Source organism: Simochromis diagramma, unplaced genomic scaffold, assembly GCF_900408965.1.
Source record: "Simochromis diagramma unplaced genomic scaffold, fSimDia1.1 OVJJ01000753.1, whole genome shotgun sequence".
Classification (NCBI taxonomy): Eukaryota; Metazoa; Chordata; class Actinopteri; order Cichliformes; family Cichlidae; genus Simochromis; species Simochromis diagramma.
The window spans coordinates 14,527,412-14,544,766 of NW_024387523.1; the positions used below are offsets into that span (position 1 = coordinate 14,527,412).

Consider the following 17,355-nt stretch of genomic DNA (forward strand, 5'->3'; position numbering starts at 1 on the left):
AGTTAATGTGATTGTGTGAAACAGTCTTGATTTAACACACACACACACACCCCCCAACAACAAATTAATAGAACACTAAAATAACTTTAGTTACTGACACACTCTCTGATTCAAAATCACACCAAAAATCAGTTCATCTAACGTTAAATACATTTTTTTTTTTTTTCCCCAGCTCCATGCAAAGACAGATTCCAGTGTCTTCAAAACATAAGTGGTTAGTTCACAGCCTTTATTTAGTGACAGACTTATTTATCAGCCTTTCATCCTCCTTGATTATGGCTATGTTTAAATCTTGGAGTTAAAGAAATTCAATTTTTAACTCATTTGAGGAAAAGCATGCATGTATCACTACTAGTAGGATTTTTACCCATACATTAATATACAGTATTCTAAAGCAATCCATGGCAAACAGTACAAAAGCACTTTTCATCAAAAATGGCCATTGCTTGAGCCGAATTCATTTTATAGCAGCTACTACACCCTAGGTTGCAATCAAAATGAGTGCCTCAATCACGTATTCGACAGCCTCTTCAGTAGAAAAATCATCACACCAATCAGCAGCTGCTGTAGCAGTTTTCTGGAGCACCATCAAACAATTAAAACCAAGCAAAATATTAGTTTCTTTTACAAATATGGTATCCCTGCTGTTTTTGCACTTTAATGATTAAACTTTTGATTAGATTCATATCTGACAATCACATGCTTTAGGTATTTTTTTTATTTTATTTTAAGTGATGATGCAGCTCAAAGCCTACAGGGGGTTTCTCTCAGTCAGCAGGTGACGGCTCTCCTCACTGGAGGGGAAGAGTGCCTCCTTCAGGCGAATCATGTGACCTCCAACCCCAGCATGGGGATCCTCCACCAGTGACCTGCGAATGGGCCGGTACACCTTGTAACGCCTGGAAGAAAGATGCAGGACACAAAAATATGATGGGAGGGTAATGACTAACTGGATGTGAGCAGCAAGAGTTGGAAAAAGAATACAAGGTGTTTTACGAGCAGGGTAGTAATCAACTGAAAATTCAGTGAGAATCAAAGTGGCTTTGTGTGCATGTGTAAATGCTTTTTAATGTGGCAGTAAAAGCCAAAGTTGTGCATTAAAATCTTTCTGCATCATATATTCGGGTCTTCACACATTTACTGAAGGAATGCTGCTGCATCTGAAGACTACTCACTTGTAGACCACATAGGCAATGAATGCAAAAATGGCCCCCAGAACAGCGCTTGAGGAGAGAACGACTTGGGCAGTGTGAGAGGTTGTGGACACTGATGGGTACAAAGGACAGTGAAGAGTGTAAAACAGACCGGAAACTACAACACACCAGACAACAGTTTCTACAAAGCTGATTTCAAGAAATATCCTGTTGTATGTGTTTGTGTAGCTAACCAGGTGTGTCTTGGGACTTGTTGATGGTGATGGTGGTGGTGGTGAGGGCCAAGCTGCTGGAGTTCTCCAAAGTGATGTTCACGCAGTAGGTGCCCGGTTCCAGAAATCTTCGTGTCAGATGCACTTTGCACTCCGAGAGCGGCGGCACATCGTTGCACATGATGTTGCGTACCTGAGTGCAGCTGGGGTCTGACACGATGGTACAGGCTGAAGTGGGGACGCTGCGGATAAGGGATGAAGGATAAATCAAATAAACCTGTTTCTTTATCTAAAATGTATAGGTTTGTGGGGGGGTGGGGAGTGCCATTGCACCTAAGTGACTAAATTGGATGTGCAGGGAGAAGATCATCAAAAATAAAGTTGATAAACTCCAAAGGTTACTGTGATTTCCTCTTTGAATGTTTAAAAAATTATCTACAGTATTATTTTTATTTTTTTACATAAATGTAAACAAAGTATATAATAAATGCATACCTGCCCAGACATTTCACCAGGAAGTTGATGTCAGTGTTGGTGACTCTGTGGGCTGACACTTCCAAAATCCGACTGCTTGGCAGGGTGTTCAGTGGGTGCTTGGGCTCTGTGGGGAACAGATTAATTTTGTGGGTTTTGGATGTGTAATCCTCTTCCCCCTAAATAATAATATGATGAAGGAACCAGTCAAAGAATCATAGCACGGGGTTGCTTGAATACAAGTTTGTAGAGAGAAACTGGATCGCAACAATCAGGATTTAATGCAGTTTAAATGGAAGAGTGTTTCCTTTTCATTATCAGGGGTGGTTACGCCACACAAGTATGAGTCCCATCCCTAAGTCCATAGTTCGTGATGAAAGTGAAGCAATTCTGGGATGAAATGTGGGCTGGTTTCCTGTATGTTATTATGATAAATGTGACAAAATGGTTTTTGTTGGAAAGCTTTTAAAATCATACCCACTTCCATTAGCATTAAAGCCATTAAAGTATATTGGAAAATGTGCAAAGGTTTGCCCTCGCGTTTAGTTTTTTAAACTGCTACACCATGGCTTCTGTACAGTGGTTCATGAAAAAGACTCAGTGGTATACAACATAACTTGAAAGATCCCGCACACTCCCACCTACCAACGACAGTGATATTGCCTGTGAAGGTCCCGTAGGCGTAGCGGAAACACTGGTTGCTGTTGCGACGCCTGGTGCGGAGCCACAGCGGGGTGGTGGGGTTGGATTCTGGGGCAACAGTGGAAGGGAGGGGCTCTGTGGTGGGGAGACCCGTGGAAGCAAAAGAGGAGGTGGTCGAGGGCAGGCTGGTGCTGGGCGGCACTGTAATTTGAAGCATATGGGCTCTGCATAGTGATGCACGCTGGTATTTTAACTTCCTCACATGATATGATTCAGCCTCTGCATTCGATATTCCTACATAATCACAATCATAATACACATTTAGCTGTAAAAGCCTCACCCTGTGTGGTCTCCATCTTGGTTGTAATTGCATGAGTAACAAGTGGAGTTGTAGGAGCCTCTGAGGAAAAGACACGGGAGACACATGTTTTTCCATTAGCACTGATTCCCTGTCTTTTTGTTGTTGTTTCTTTTAAACAGATACTTGTCTGTGTAGGTTCTCAGTGACGTCATGGTAGTCCTTCGAGCTTTAAAAAACTTTTTTAAAGTTACTTGAAGATGTGTAAATACCCGAGACTCTCCATCTTTGGTTTTAGATCACCTCTCACCTCTTGGATGAGAGGTGAAACTTAAAGAAGTGCAGTCACCTTCTTTTTAAGCTCCTAAGAAACTGTAGGCACTTGCAGATAATGATTCTGTCTTTTAAAGTTTTACATGTATTTTTTGTTTTTACATTCTTTATAACATAACTGTTTAAGTGGCAGTTGCTTCATATCCCCAAAGTGAAGAGAGATAACTTACTTTGTGTGGCTCACATTTCCCTTTTTAAAGTTTATATTTTGGCATTCCAATTATATTAATTAAAAAAGACTGAAAGACATGCAGATATGGTATAAGAATAGACTGTATATAAAATAAGACATAGTCTCAAGGTCGAAAAAGTTAATCCAAAGCAGAGATGCAGTTTTTCTAATGGCCAGCAGGGGGCAGCTCCTCTTGGTTGCAAGAAGATATCTAATTGTATAGACACCTTTGAGAAAATGACCCAATTTTCATTTTATTGATGACTTCAGTGAAAACATTCCTCATTAGTTTATGGTCTCAATTGCTTGTTTAACATCTTAATCAATATTATACATTTTCTCCTCTTTTTTCCCCAATTGCAGAGAAATTGATGGCAAAGACTTGTCTGCTATGTAAGTGTGCAGTATCCTTGGGTTCTCAGTCAGAGCTACCCCTCTGGTTTCAAAACACCAAGATGGTGACACATGACAGTGTGCTGGCTATCTCCATCTGGTTATAAAGTTTGTATAAAAAGTTAACAAGTCTTCAGATAATACTTTGCTTGTTTTGTCATGTCTATATCTTTGTGACTACTTGTGACAGAACCTGTGGACGTGGTCGAGGTCGGGGTGTTGGCAGAAGGTGGACATTCAACTGGAAACGCTGCCTCGACCACCAGCTTCACAGTCATGGTCCCCAGCTTACTGTAGGCGTGCGTGGTTACGTTGCGATGCGTTACCAGCTGATTGCCGTCTCGAAAATCCCAGATGTAGTCAATGGAGGCAGCAGTTTTCAGGTAGCCGCTGGGGTCATGGAGGTGGACTTTGAAAACCACATCCTCACCACGGATGAAGATATTCTCAGATTGGTTGACTGCACCCTTCTGAGAGATGTCGACTGCCACTGGAATTTTATCTAAGGGAGTGCGTAAGAATAATGTAAATGATGTATTAGGTTTCTGCCTGTTTCTATCTCTGTTTGGCTGAAACATGTAGACAGATAAAACTGTATAAGCAGAATATTTGTTGTTCCCACCTGTGACAAAGAAGACGGCGTTGTCGGTAGAGAGGGGGCTGTACTTCCTGCGCTCGCGTTTCCTGTAGACCAGGACTTCCATGACCTCTGCCCCCAGAGGGATGTTGGTGGTATTGATGGTCACACTGGAGGAAGACCCGTCACACGTCTCAAAGTACTGGCCTGGGACAAAAAGAAGAGACAAACTGAGTTGGTTCAGATGTTCTTCTTTTTCCTTTCGTATCCTGTGTACATGCAAACTTGTAAACTTGTATCTCACCCATTGTGTGCCAAACATAGACGTAGCTCTTTCGTCTCCAGTCATTGCTCTGAGGGAAGGGTCTCCCATCTGGGAACATGTTGCATTTTGCCTTGTCTATACATTTTCCAAAGCCATAGTCATCCAACCAGGAAGTCCAGTTGTACACGTAGCCAGAGCGAACCTGCCCATTGGCTGTTTGACAGAAAATAAAGTGATGTAAAAGCTTTAATTTTTAAAAAATAAAAATGAACTGATTTTGCATGATAAATCTGTTCAGCGACTACACATGGCTGGTAGCTACAAATGCTAAGATAACTATACCATGATAACTAAAGACAATGAGTAGCCAGGTTCATTGAGGTGTCATTTGTCTATTTTAGTGTTTATCAGCAGCTTGTTCTGGTTTTTATCTTTAACTCTTTCCCTCATAATGACGTGTTTTGACATCTCAATATGTATCAATAAACATGTGGTTTGATGACCATCAGATTATGTTCCAGATTTTTTCAAGACTCAAGGGTTACTCCTAGTGGGCGACTAAGGGGAAAAGAGTTAAGCATGCTAGTGTATCATCTTTATTGCCATCTTTTTACAACAGTGTACAATTTAATTTGCTCTTTGGTGGGCTTACATAAATCAACCACAACATTTAAACCACCTGCCAGCTGTGCTGGTCTCTCTCATGTGGATAAAACTGCTCTGACCCATCAAGTACAGGCCATTTGATTGACTCCTCGTGATCAGTGTTTTCACTTCACCTGTCAGTGGTTATAATGTTGTGGCTGATCAGTGTATATGGCCCCATGATGCTTTGTGGTGGTGTGATGCTATGTGTGTGCAGGTTCATGGCCTGGCCCGGCCTGGCTTTCTTGGCAGCACCTGACGCCTCCAGCTCCGTACCATCCTCACAGTGCTCATCCCAGATCAGGTTCCCATTGGCATCCTCCTTCTGGCAGGGAGGATACTCCAGCTTTGCAGTGAAGGTGATGGAAGAACCATTCAGAGCTGGACTGTCACTGGTCAAACGGACTTTGGGTTTACCTGCAGAGAGGTGGACTTTCCAGGTGAATGACCTGAAATACCTAAGCAAATGTTTCAAAGGTGAAAAAAAAAAAAACCACCCAGAAAACAAATTACCCACCTCTGTGGTGCATAAAATCATTTAACTGTATGTTTAGTGGTGGGTAGATGTAATCATCCCATGGGTTGGTGTCGGGAAGCCAGCCAGGGATCGGTGGGATTGGAAATGGAAACTTCCCTGATAATGAGTGCTTGTGTGGGAATACATCCCTGTATGCTGGGGAGAGATACAGCAGAGAGACAAGGACAAGGAACCTTAAAATGTATTTTGGTTTGATGTGAGTCCCTCACTAAAGAGCTTCTGTCATTTACTTGAATCCATTTAGAGGTTAAATGTTTCTTTCCTTACTAGTGAAAAGAGAAACCTACTTGGATTTCATTAGGCTCCTTTAAAATGTAATTAAATGTTAAGTAACAGTGTAGCCCCAAAATACCCGCATAATGACCAAAATCGTGTTTATTTCCTGACATGGAAAAATCTGCTTCCAGTACCTGGTTTCCACCTTTAGTAAAAATATTTTACTAAAAGCTCCCATGACTGAATTGATGAAATGATTGAGGGCTGTACAACAGACTACATTTAACTAAGCCCAATAAAACAGGAGGAAAGCGTTTGGAATGTTAGGCATAAATAAAATGTTTATTGTTATACAAAAAAGATATTGGATTTATACATTTTTAGTAAGATGACCTAGTTTTTGATCTTTCATCTCCACATTCTTACTTTTTTTTTTTTTTAATTCGGATCTCCACGCCCTTGTTTTCTGCTTTCTCGTCATTTAGCCTGAGTGACATATTTTTCAGCGCAAAAACAAATTCAATCTGTATAATCTGGTTAAAGGCGAAGAAAAAAAACGATCCAAACATCTGGAACGTCTTTACGCAAACAGAAATTTATTCAGCCAAGAGAGCGCATGGCGTGAAAATAGAGGGGGAAAGGTGATTTTAAATTTGCATTTATTAAATTAATGTCACATTTGCTTTTTTTATGATACCGGAGGAAAAAGATTGTTAAAACTGCAGGAGGCTTCTTTTTACGGGATTCCATCTGCTTATGATAACAAATTAGAGAAAGCTACGATTTCTCCGTTTTTTCTGGATGTAGAGAATTGTCTGTTTGTGGAGTGAGTAGCAGTCTTAACGGAGCACACGCCTTAATCAGTCTCATGGGACTCTGACTGTAGAGAGCGGATGGCAGGACGAGTTAAATAAACAAATGAATAAACAAACAACCCTAGGAGATAAACATCAAACACCAAAATTATTCAATTCACGTAAAGACATTAAATTAAAAATCTGAAATCAATAAACCAACGTTTTTAAACCACAGCCACAACTCTTTCACTTCAAACTATTCCAAAGTTGCGCCACTTACTTTTGCGTCCATCAGCTTGATAAAGAAAGCAGGCACAAGCCAGGAGGGAAACACACTGCCAGGCTTTCATTTTCACTCGTCCGTGGGGGGTAAAAACAGTCGTCTCTGCAGCTTTAAGCACCCACGAATAGTGTCTCTGTGCGCCGACACAGCGTGTCCCTCTTTCTCCTCGTCCGGATTTCCCAGTACTACCCCTCCGTTTGTCCCGCTGTCCACTTATTTAAAGTGAGCGCACAAACATGTGATGTTTCCTAACGAGACGCAACTCATCACTCATTAGTCCCCCAAACTCAGGAAACTCAAGAGAGACGAGATGCGCGCGGACTGCACCGTGCGCATGCTCATCCTCTTCTTTCTCTCCCATTTGACAAAAAGTTCAGTGACTTTTAATCTGCTCAATCTTTCATACTCTTGCGTTTTTTAGAACAGTGTTATTCCCTTTCGTGTTAATCTGTTTATTTTATTTTTTTCTCCAGTTTATCATTTCTGTTTTTTATTGTTTAATGTAGTCGATTTTTTTAATTAACACGGCAGCACATTGTCCACAATAAATGTTTTAATTATATCGTTTTTTGTCCCTTCTTTGTTCTCAACTTTGAGAAGTTTTATTAACTTCATTAGATAATTAAATTGTGATCAAATAACAATGTTTTTCTTAAATATATAAAAAGAGGTTTTTTTATGTGTAATTTAGTCGGATCATGTAACTATATAATTACATTAGGAAGCCTGGATATCTTCTTATAATATTATATTTTCCTTAAGTTCTGCCACGGAAGTCCGATAACAGATAAAGTCCACGCGTGAGAGCTGTGCACACATGACTGAAATGTTTGACACGATGAATTTGAATCATGCTGAGACACCTCACTCCGCGCGTGGAGGTTGCGCCACAGATGAACCCTAAAAAAGCAGAAGGGAAGCCTAATGTTCCTTCTGCGTCGTGTTCGCTTGCGACACCATCCACCATGTGATGAAAGTCACTGTTCACGGCAGGTCTGCTGCTGCAGCTGCGGTCACAAGAGAGTTTGGAAAAGGGTTACAAAGGGATCCTCGCGTGCAAACAGATTTCTTAAAACTGGGATCAAAAGTCAGCAGAGTCTGAACGAACAAATAGCTCACGCGGAATATTTCTAGCAATGGTATTAATGGACAAAATACTGAAAATAAAGCAATTATTCGTCTCTATTTATATAAATAAAAGCAGAAACAAAAGAGAATGAGCTTGAATAAATTCTGTGTCCTTGCTGGGTCGTGCGATTTCAAGCATAGAAAAGCAAAGCAATGTCAGCAGACAAGGTTTCTAAATAATTACGTGTAAAAATAATAATAATAAAAATAAAAATAAATAAAAACACAAGAAATAAACAAATAAATAGAAACACAAAAACTCCATTCCGGGATATTGATTCTGATAAATCCCCCCCGGCCGGCAGGCGTAGTCGCCTGCAATTTTGCGAATTTTAATCGGTTCAGTTGTTGGGAGAGCTCCAACAGTGACCTTCTTTAAAGCTCTGAGACCTGCTTTGCATGTTTTAGATATCGAGCTTCAGAATCTGTTGGCATTCCAGTGAAATCTGTGTTTTAATTAATTAAAACCTTTGTGGTGTCCTCGGGATTCCCATATGCTTGTTTGCCATTCACCTAGGGACCATTATTGGTCCGAGGACACCACCATTTGAATAAATAAAAAGGAAGAAAGTCATCGTGGCGGTTAATTGCTGTCACATGTCAGAATAAAGCCACCAGACACTCAGCCGGTTGGAAAAGCTGCATTGATAAATGAAACACTGATGACCACTGATCAAGACCACGAGATCTGACAGAAGCTCTTGAAGAAAACATTATTAGAGCAGATGTTTAAAAACGGCACGTATGCTATATTTCTTTGATCCAACATGCTTTGTTTTGAAATTCTGAAATTAATATTCGTGCTTTTTTTTTTTTTTACACTTGTTGTGTTAAAATTCTCACAGGGAAGCAAATTTATCACGACTTTTCTTAAAATGACACTACAGTGCGGATCCTTAGATTCTTCTTCTTTTTTTTTTAATCAACCAAGTGTAGGGGAAACATCCATTACCTGCAATACCGACTTTCTCCAGTAGAGGGAAGCACCCCTCCGCAGCTTCTCATGGAGCCTGTCACTAAACCCCATTCCTCTTGAATCAGATCAACTCTTGATCATTTCCAGGGTTCAGTAAAACGTTACTGAACACTACAAATTAAGTGTTTATTCTGATTCTGCATATGTTGTTTTCATTATTAATGAACCTCCTGATTAGTTTCTACATACATTCAAGTCCTTTGCTATAAAAAAAAAAATCAATTTTAGTGAAATTTTGAAATGTTTTTATATCCTCAAGTTCAAACCTCCGACAAATGCAGCTTATTTACAGAAAACGGTAAAGCTGGAACACGTTAATTATCGACGGTTCAACTTTTAAAAGTAACCCAAATGTGTATTATTTGTCCAGCCGGCACAAAAATATGTCTCTGTCTGCTTGTCTTCTATGCAGCCCAGAGAATAAAAAGTGCTCCAGGTTGTAAAAGACAGAAATATGATTGAAAAACAAGCCAACTGTGCAGCCAGCAGTCCCTTTATCCCCCCCCTTCCTCCTTCTCTCTCACTGTCGTGCCGTCTCATTTACAGCTTAAGCTCTGGCTTCTAGCTGGTGGACTGGATGGAGGAATGCAGAAACATTCCTGGGAATGTGGACAGGATCTTCAGCGTGTCTGTGTGCGCGCTCGCGCGTGTGCGTGTGATCCTTTGGTGTTTGCAAGCTTGTCTGGCGGTGGAAACTTTAATTCGGCGTGTGTTTTGGCCGCACAGTGGAACATATGAGACTGTTCACTGCGCAGAGCTGGAGCTACACAGAGACATTCTTTCTTTTCCAACCCTGAGGCGCGTAAACACATTCCCACCAGAACACTGGAGTCAGGACCCGGTCACCGCTCTTTCTCATCTTCGATTTCTCTCTTTCACCCCCACCCTCTCTCTCTCTCTTTTGGCCTTTCAACTTGTCAGCCTGTCTCTCCAGGTGCTCTGTCCCAGTTCTTGAAACTATAATCATAATTATCAGAAGGCACTCTGCCCTGTTATCCAGGGGAGGTGAAGTGTCCTTGTGTGGTCTATAACACACTCGTTAAGCCTGCAATGGAGCTTTAAGAGAGCCACTGCCACCAGGACAGTGAACTGGTCTCTCAGTGCAGCCGACCTAAGCTCTTAAAGCTCCTCGGGCTTTCCTGCCAGCTTGTATGGAGGTCTTTCTCGCAGATGTTAGCCACAATACAGAGCAGAAGCAGAGAAGCTGCCATGGCGCAGAAGACGCAGAAGGGTTTGTGATGTGCACAGTCTGACCTTCTAATGCCATTATCATAATGTATTAGGAAATTGTTAGGCTTAAGTTTTTGCCAATTTTCCACTCAAACCTTTACATGATATATGGGCATGCTCCGAGTGTTTTTCTTTTTCTTCAGCAGTTCAGTTTTGTGGTGTGGGAAATTCCATTCACAGAATACCAAAAACAAGTTTATGACAACACACAAGCATGCACATTTCCACTTGTCGAAAAAGAAAACAGTAAAATAAACACGCGGACCCAAGTCATTCGGTCTTTACTTTCTTTAAGACTGGCTGCCAAGATCTCCACAGAGAACCAAGGAGATCGAAGCCGTGAACGCCCCGCTTCCCGGCACCAACAGACGGTCATGGGACCCGGAGGCCCGAAGCCAGCTGGCCAGAGGAAGCGTCTTTGATGTGTGACGCCCGGAGGGAGACGCCTGCTACAAGCAGACTCTGACACACAGACTGGAGGAAATGTAAAAACATTGTGTCTTTCCACTGCAGTGCGGACTTATTTATAACTGAGCATACCAGCTAGTAAAAATGTGTTTTGAAATCGCTAATTATGGCTTTTACCACTTAATTTAGAGTATTTTAGGATTCCCCACAAGGCGTTTCAGGAATAATAAGATGACAAGAAGACAATACTAATACGGCGTCTGAGCCAAGTAGACTTCCTAAACTTTAAACATTGTATTTTTATTGTGATGGAAAGTGAAAAGCAATAAGTGTATACTACTCTGTGCGTTCTGGAGAATTTTCTTAATTATATTTTTTCTAAAATTATCTTTTAATCCCTCTTGTTATGAAGTAGAGACGAAGACCTGAGCAGGTTGAGTAACAGGTGGATACAGGAAGTGACCCTTTACATGATTTACATGACGCAAAATATTTTGCACAGGCTCTAGGACCGCGGGAGGAGCTGGATGAAAGACAAAGTCAGCGAAACTCCATCATCTCAAAGTTGAGAACTTGTCTCAAACCTGCACTGTATGTCACTCTTGTCCCAGCTCTGGTACTCAATGAATGCGCCTCTACTCTTCTTCAGGGGATTCATGTGCGATCTATTTATTTCTTGAATCATTCTAGTCGAGTTGCATCACGCTGATGAAATGCAGTGCTTGTCAAGATGAAGCAAAACAAACACATCTGCAATTCAAAACAGCATCGGGCCGCCTTCTGAGCACAGTCTCACGCCTCCTGCGCCGTCGCTCAGCATGAGGCGGAGGAGCGCCGTCCGGAGGAAGATGCTCTGCCTCTGGCTGCTGCTCATCGGATTCGCTCTGGTTGCGCTGGCGCTCTCGGATCTCTTTAATCGGGACAGCGACCGCAATCTTCACAAACCCGGCCCTCCCCGCCAGCCCCTCCAGCGGATCGCCAGTCCTCCGGATCTAGAGGTCATCGTGGACTCCCATGACCCTGCTTTGGAGCTAGGCGCCGATTTGACTCCTCTGAAATCTCTGCAAGAAGACCAGCTGTTATTCGTCCCATCCATACATGGCACCAAGAGCTCGCCACAGAAAAAGCGGAGTTACAAGATGCTCCTTCCCGGAGCAAGTAAAGATACCACCGTACGCGGGCCACCTACGCACGGTGAAATGGGGAAAGCAGTGCGCCTTCATCTGGAGGGTTTGGAGAGGGATATGGAGCTCAGGGCTTTGCAGCAGTACGGTTTCAATGAGGTAGTGAGCGAAAGGATTTCTCTGCATCGCAGGCTGCCAGAGGCGCGCCATCCAGAGTGAGTGAACAAAGCGCACGATTGAAAATATAAACCAAAAGTTACCCCATACTGGAGTTCAACAAGTGCTAAAAGTTAGTGTAGTTGTTACTGCTTTCACAATTTGTCCCCCTCCCATCAACAGGTGTTTGGGGGAGCAACACATCGAGTCTCTGCCATCGGCCAGTGTTGTTATCTGTTTTAATGACGAGGCTTGGTCCACTCTCCTACGCACAGTACACAGCGTCCTCGACACTGCACCTAAACAGTATCTGCAGGAGGTCCTGCTGGTGGACGACCTAAGTCAACAGGGTGAAATTATCCATCCATCCATCCATCCATCCATCCATCCATTAATTCAGTGTGCTGACAGCTTGTTCCGCCTTTTCTCTATGCTCCTCCTAGGTCACCTGAAGACTGGGCTGAGTGAGTACGTGTCTCATCTGGATGGAGTGCGTTTGATTCGCAGCACCAAACGCCTCGGGGTTGGAGGTTGCCGGACATTAGGTGCTACCAGGGCTGTTGGGGAGGTGCTGGTGTTCATGGACTCCCACTGTGAATGCCAAAAGGGCTGGCTGGAACCGCTGTTGGAGAGAATTGCCCAGGACAGGTACTTTTTTTAAAATTATTCCAATTAAAAATCTATTTTCATATTTTACGGTGAAAAAGCTCCTGTTAGTATGCTGCATACTAACAGGATTCCAAATGCAAGTTCTTAAATGGGTGACATGTCAAAATATAAACAGTTACTGTGCCAGATTTTTTTTTAACTTTCTCTAATGAGTTCAGCCTTTGGACAGAAACACTTGTGAGGAGATGAAGGGTTCAGACTTATCATTCGCCCTTACTCATTAGCAAAGCAGGGCGATGCATGAGGTGTATGTGTGTGTATCGAGCACTGAGCTCCCATGATTTGGCTCTCGTCTTATGTCTCAGGCTGCCTGCAGCGTGGCTCTAATTAGACTAGGTAATTAAGCTGAGGGCTCGGGCTTGGAATCTGCAACCATTCGGCTCTCTCGGCCACATGTTTGACCCCTCTCCCATTTTTTCTCAATTCCCTTTTTGATCTTTTCATTTCCTTAAAGCATCACACCACACATGGTCATTTGGCATGGATATTTCAAACAGCACACACGGGGAGCCAAAACATTCCTCGACAAAGGACAGTACATGTTTCTGAACTTCCTGTGACACAGCCAGCGTTTGCAATTACAAACACATGCATACAGAAATGAAAACGCAGTGTCTATTTTACCTAGTTGTGCACAGATTAGTAAATGTAAACGTAGTCAAGGAGTTATTAGCTATAACTTGACTAGTAGTGGCATGCTTTACATCCAAAGTAGTCTAATTCACCACACTTAATAAATGCAAATAAAAAGAGCTGCTGAAATCCAGAATGTGGTGTCTTCTTAGGACCAGAGTGGTGTCCCCCATCATGGATGTGATAGACTGGCAGTCCTTTCGGTACAATGCCACCCAGTGGCCAGTTAGGGGGGTGTTCGACTGGAGACTTGACTTCTTTTGGGAATCAAATCCAGAGTTGCAAGATAAAGACCCAGAGATGGCTGTCCAACCTCTGCAGTAAGTGTGCAGCTGTTAAGGGGTGCAAGTTAGATTTAATGAGTTCTTATTTGCATGATAACAATGCTAAATGAACCATATTAAGAAAGACGGATCAGATATAATTTTACACGGTATGTGTAAGTGCATAACTGACCTTTGCCTTTGAAAAATCTAGAAAATATGACCAATTAGAATACAGAAGTATAAAAACTAAGGACCATACATGTGGATTTGTTTGTCCTTGTGTTGCAAACCCAGACTTTAACATCCTGAAGTCCATTATGTCACTCTACTCCAGAGATACCAACACATCCGTGCAGTTCTTTTTTTTTTTTTTTAAATGATGCTGGTTCTGATTGTGACAGGAGCCCAGCGTTAGGAGGTGGAGTTGTGGCTATCGACCGACATTTCTTCCAGAGCGTGGGAGCCTATGACCCTGGGATGGTGCTATGGGGTGCAGAGCAAATTGAGCTGTCAATCCGGGTAAAGGAAAACTCATTTGATGTCAACTTTCCTGCTAAATCCTCCAGTGCACACACACCAGACAGAGAGATGACAGACTGCATTTGCTTTTTATTTTAAGCCATGTAAGGTATTTTAGCAATGCTTCGCCTGAGTGATTCGGTTGCCTTCTGTTAGTGCTTTAGGATTGCTGTGCTATGAGATGATGCCTTTTGCAAATGGAAATTTCAGCTTGGATAGTGGTCTGGGAATGTCCTGGCCCACTGATGAATGTACAAGTGTGAGAGCAAAAATGTTATAAATCAACTTGTCTGCCTGGGATGACCATTAAAATATGAAACAATATGACTAACAAACGGGGAATTAAAAAAAAAAAAAGAAACACAGAAAACAATTATAATCTTTATTACTGAAATACTACTACATTCTTATAGGTGTGGTCATGCGGCGGCTCCATGGAGGTGGTACCTTGCTCCCGCGTGGGCCACCTCATTCGCCGCCACCTGCCGTATCGCTTCCCAGATCAGGACTTGCTTCAGAGGAACAAGATCCGGATTGCTGAAACCTGGATGGACACGTACAAGAAAATCTACTACAGAAGGGACACGCTTGCTCATTTCATCAGACAGGTGTTTGTGTGTATGTGTGTGTGCGTGTGTGAGTCAACACATCTGGTCAAGAGATTGTCTGGTGAGTGTGCATCACAGACAAAAAAATGAAACTTTCTTTCTTTGTCCAGTCTGAAAACCCGAACATCACGGAGCGTCTGCGGCTGAAGAGGAGTCTGGGCTGTAGGAACTTTCACTGGTTCCTAACTACAGTCTACCCACAGCTTTATATCCCCCAGGACAGAACTGCACTGTCAGGAGAGGTATCACAAGCTCTCACATGCTCATACATGCACATGAATATATGAACAAGTTGTGTATGGATGGACTGTGAGGCATCATGTCTGTATCTGCTTGCAGCTGTACAGTGTTGGTACTGGCAGATGTGCAGACTATCCCCAAGGTCGGGGACTGCAGGGTGGGGCCATGGATGTGGCACCATGCACTGGGACAGGTAGCCAGGTAACCATGATTACAGATTACTTGATGATAACAACAGATAAGTGAGACATCAGTGAAGCTGATCTCTTGCTGTTGTAGCACTGTGATCTAAACTCTGAGGGTGAAGTGCGATGGGGTCCCACGGGGACTTTGTGCTTGGATACTGAGGGAGAGAGGGCGGTCCTCTCTCCTTGCGCCAGCCACCGATTGACCCCCGGCAGACTCCAGTGGAAGTTCATAAAGGCAAGAGGAAGAATTGAGCGACAGACAGTTTTTATGACTACCCGGGGCATTTAGCTGACTCTCTGCATATGTTTTCCACTTTTCCACAGCTGAGCGGCCAGCTCGTTCACCAACTGTCTCAGTTATGTCTGGAGGCTGTAAAAGAGGAAGGCGACAACAAGCGCAGCACAGGAGGTCTTTTCCTGCGCCAGTGCACCCACCACCCCAGACAACAGTGGCACTTTGAACAACTAGTGGCTCCCAAAGGTGCCTGATAGAGGGACTAGCTTTAGCAAGATATAAATCCCAGGCAAATCTATCATCATATCACATATTTGTAGTGTCATACATATATTTATATTACACACACACACACACACACACACACACACACACACACACACACACACACACACACACACACACACACACATGTATTTTGCAACTTTTTGCTCCTGTTTTAAGGATTGCAATTATCATTACCTGTATTAACTGTATTAACTAATGATAATGTCAGTTTCAGTACCTGTTGTCTTTATGAATATTTCATCATATATATTATTATAAAAACTGTATATTAAATTATTTTTTGTGTCAGTAAATGGTTCCATGAATTTGTGATCTGTTTGTGTACATTTCTAAAATATTTAACCGGCAGACAAAACACCACCACAGCTCTGAATTCAGGACAGTTTTGCCATTATGCTGGCCTTCACGTACACCACATCTAAGCTAAAACTACAAAGAGTTTATTTTCTCATATCAGGAAGAGCAGAGGTGTTATGATAACATTAAAATGGCTGCATCTTGTTGAAGTGTCCAAACTGCTGAAAGAGTGTGTGCAGCATGGAGAGTGCCTGGATATTATATATCAACAGCAGAGGGAGCCATCAGCCTTCAAAATCATTTCTAAAAGCCAAACTCCTTATTTTGTTATTGTTAAACACAAATAGCACCCCTCCCTCCATTCTAGTCATTTATTATAATATATATAACATGTTCTTATATGCATTTCTGTCATTAGGGCTAACCTAACGGATGTGACAGTGACGTCCATCCGTCTGAGAGAAGTGGATTTGCTCGACAACAGGCAAATTTGGTTTTGTTTCTAGGTATAAACTCACAGTCTAATAAACCAGATTTTATTTAGGCCATGGAGCTTAAGAATAGGATGGACTCTAAACTGGTTCTCAGTGTCTCTCTCTTGGCCTCAAGGCAATGAGTTCTAATAACCCCCAATACTCAGCCTCAAAATAATGCTCTTCTTAACCCCTGCTCCACTTAGCCCAGTGAACTTCACAGCACCTTCTGAATAAAATAAATAAATAAAATCATATGGTAACCTCTTAGTATGTCTTCTTTAGTTATGCACCTACTGAGCTGTTGCAAAGGAAGTGCAACATATTTCTGTTGCAGTGGGTTTTTAGAGATGGGCTAGGGCTATCGTGTGGAAGCTGTTTGCTTCTCTATCAGAAGCAAACAGCTGCTGTTGATTCTAAATGGTCGAAATTGCATGGCTGTATTTACATCGATTCCCATAGAAAAATACAAAACAACCCCAATAATATATGTGCTTTCTATAGCTGTTGTGCTTACACTTTAGCATACATCCAAACACAACATTAGAGCAAAGCTTCAGTTTGCCATTGAATGGAAAGACAATGACAGAGTCATAGTAAACATGCTTGGTGCACACCAAAGACAGCTTTAAGGGACACCGTATTAAAAGTGAATTACATGCAAGAAAACCCCTCCACCATTCAAGCCAATGTTTTGCTTCCATTAACTATACCCTGATGCCAAGCATATACTTACTTTTTCTGCTTGCGCTTAGTGTGTGTCTCCTTTTTTTGTTAATAAATGACTGAAAAAGCTAGTTTTCCTTATGGCTTTGTAGTGATGTAATCAGTAAGGAGAAGATCTTTACTGGTCTAAAAATAGCTTAAAAAAGAAGAAAAGAATGAGACGTAATTACCTTTCCACATTATAAATAAATA

The 17,355-nt window shown here is 42.1% G+C and overlaps 2 protein-coding genes across 3 annotated transcripts; one reads left to right on the forward strand and one right to left on the reverse strand.

The window, feature by feature from the left end:
• Nucleotides 1-208: 208 nt before the first annotated feature.
• Nucleotides 209-7,236, reverse strand: gpnmb (glycoprotein (transmembrane) nmb). 2 transcript variants are annotated; one of them, XM_040021293.1, is made up of 12 exons: nt 6,997-7,236; nt 5,683-5,838; nt 5,442-5,582; nt 4,560-4,733; nt 4,301-4,462; nt 3,872-4,180; nt 2,823-2,882; nt 2,486-2,683; nt 1,862-1,967; nt 1,388-1,608; nt 1,176-1,266; nt 209-899 (listed from the first exon to the last, which is right to left on the reverse strand). In XM_040021293.1, the coding sequence occupies exons 1-12, from the start codon at nt 7,064-7,066 to the stop codon at nt 752-754; spliced, it is 1,836 nt and encodes a 611-aa protein (XP_039877227.1). In that variant the 5' UTR covers nt 7,067-7,236; the 3' UTR covers nt 209-751. The 2 variants fall into 2 exon arrangements, with proteins under 2 accessions (XP_039877227.1, XP_039877226.1); XM_040021292.1 differs by having other exon boundaries at nt 5,421-5,582.
• Nucleotides 7,237-11,084: 3,848 nt separating this feature from the next.
• Nucleotides 11,085-15,756, forward strand: LOC120727286 (polypeptide N-acetylgalactosaminyltransferase 15-like). Its single transcript, XM_040021541.1, has 10 exons — nt 11,085-12,080; nt 12,205-12,371; nt 12,465-12,669; nt 13,476-13,643; nt 13,991-14,108; nt 14,522-14,716; nt 14,827-14,958; nt 15,056-15,157; nt 15,236-15,379; nt 15,469-15,756. Exons 1-10 carry the CDS (start codon nt 11,560-11,562, stop codon nt 15,631-15,633), a joined length of 1,917 nt encoding a protein of 638 aa, XP_039877475.1. The 5' UTR covers nt 11,085-11,559; the 3' UTR covers nt 15,634-15,756.
• The last annotated feature ends 1,599 nt before the right edge of the window (nt 15,757-17,355 follow it).

Coding starts and splice junctions, on each gene's coding strand:
- gpnmb (XM_040021292.1), bottom strand. CDS start 7,066: ATGAAAGCCTGGCAGTGTGTTTCCCTCCTGGCTTGTGCCTGCTTTCTT. Junction 4,181..4,300: donor CGCCGTCTTCTTTGTCACAG/GTGGGAACAACA, acceptor GCACTCCCTTAG/ATAAAATTCCAGTGGCAGTC. Junction 2,883..3,871: donor GACCTCGACCACGTCCACAG/GTTCTGTCACAA, acceptor TCTTTTCCTCAG/AGGCTCCTACAACTCCACTT.
- LOC120727286 (XM_040021541.1), top strand. CDS start 11,560: ATGAGGCGGAGGAGCGCCGTCCGGAGGAAGATGCTCTGCCTCTGGCTG. Junction 14,109..14,521: donor AAATTGAGCTGTCAATCCGG/GTAAAGGAAAAC, acceptor ACATTCTTATAG/GTGTGGTCATGCGGCGGCTC. Junction 14,959..15,055: donor GAACTGCACTGTCAGGAGAG/GTATCACAAGCT, acceptor ATCTGCTTGCAG/CTGTACAGTGTTGGTACTGG.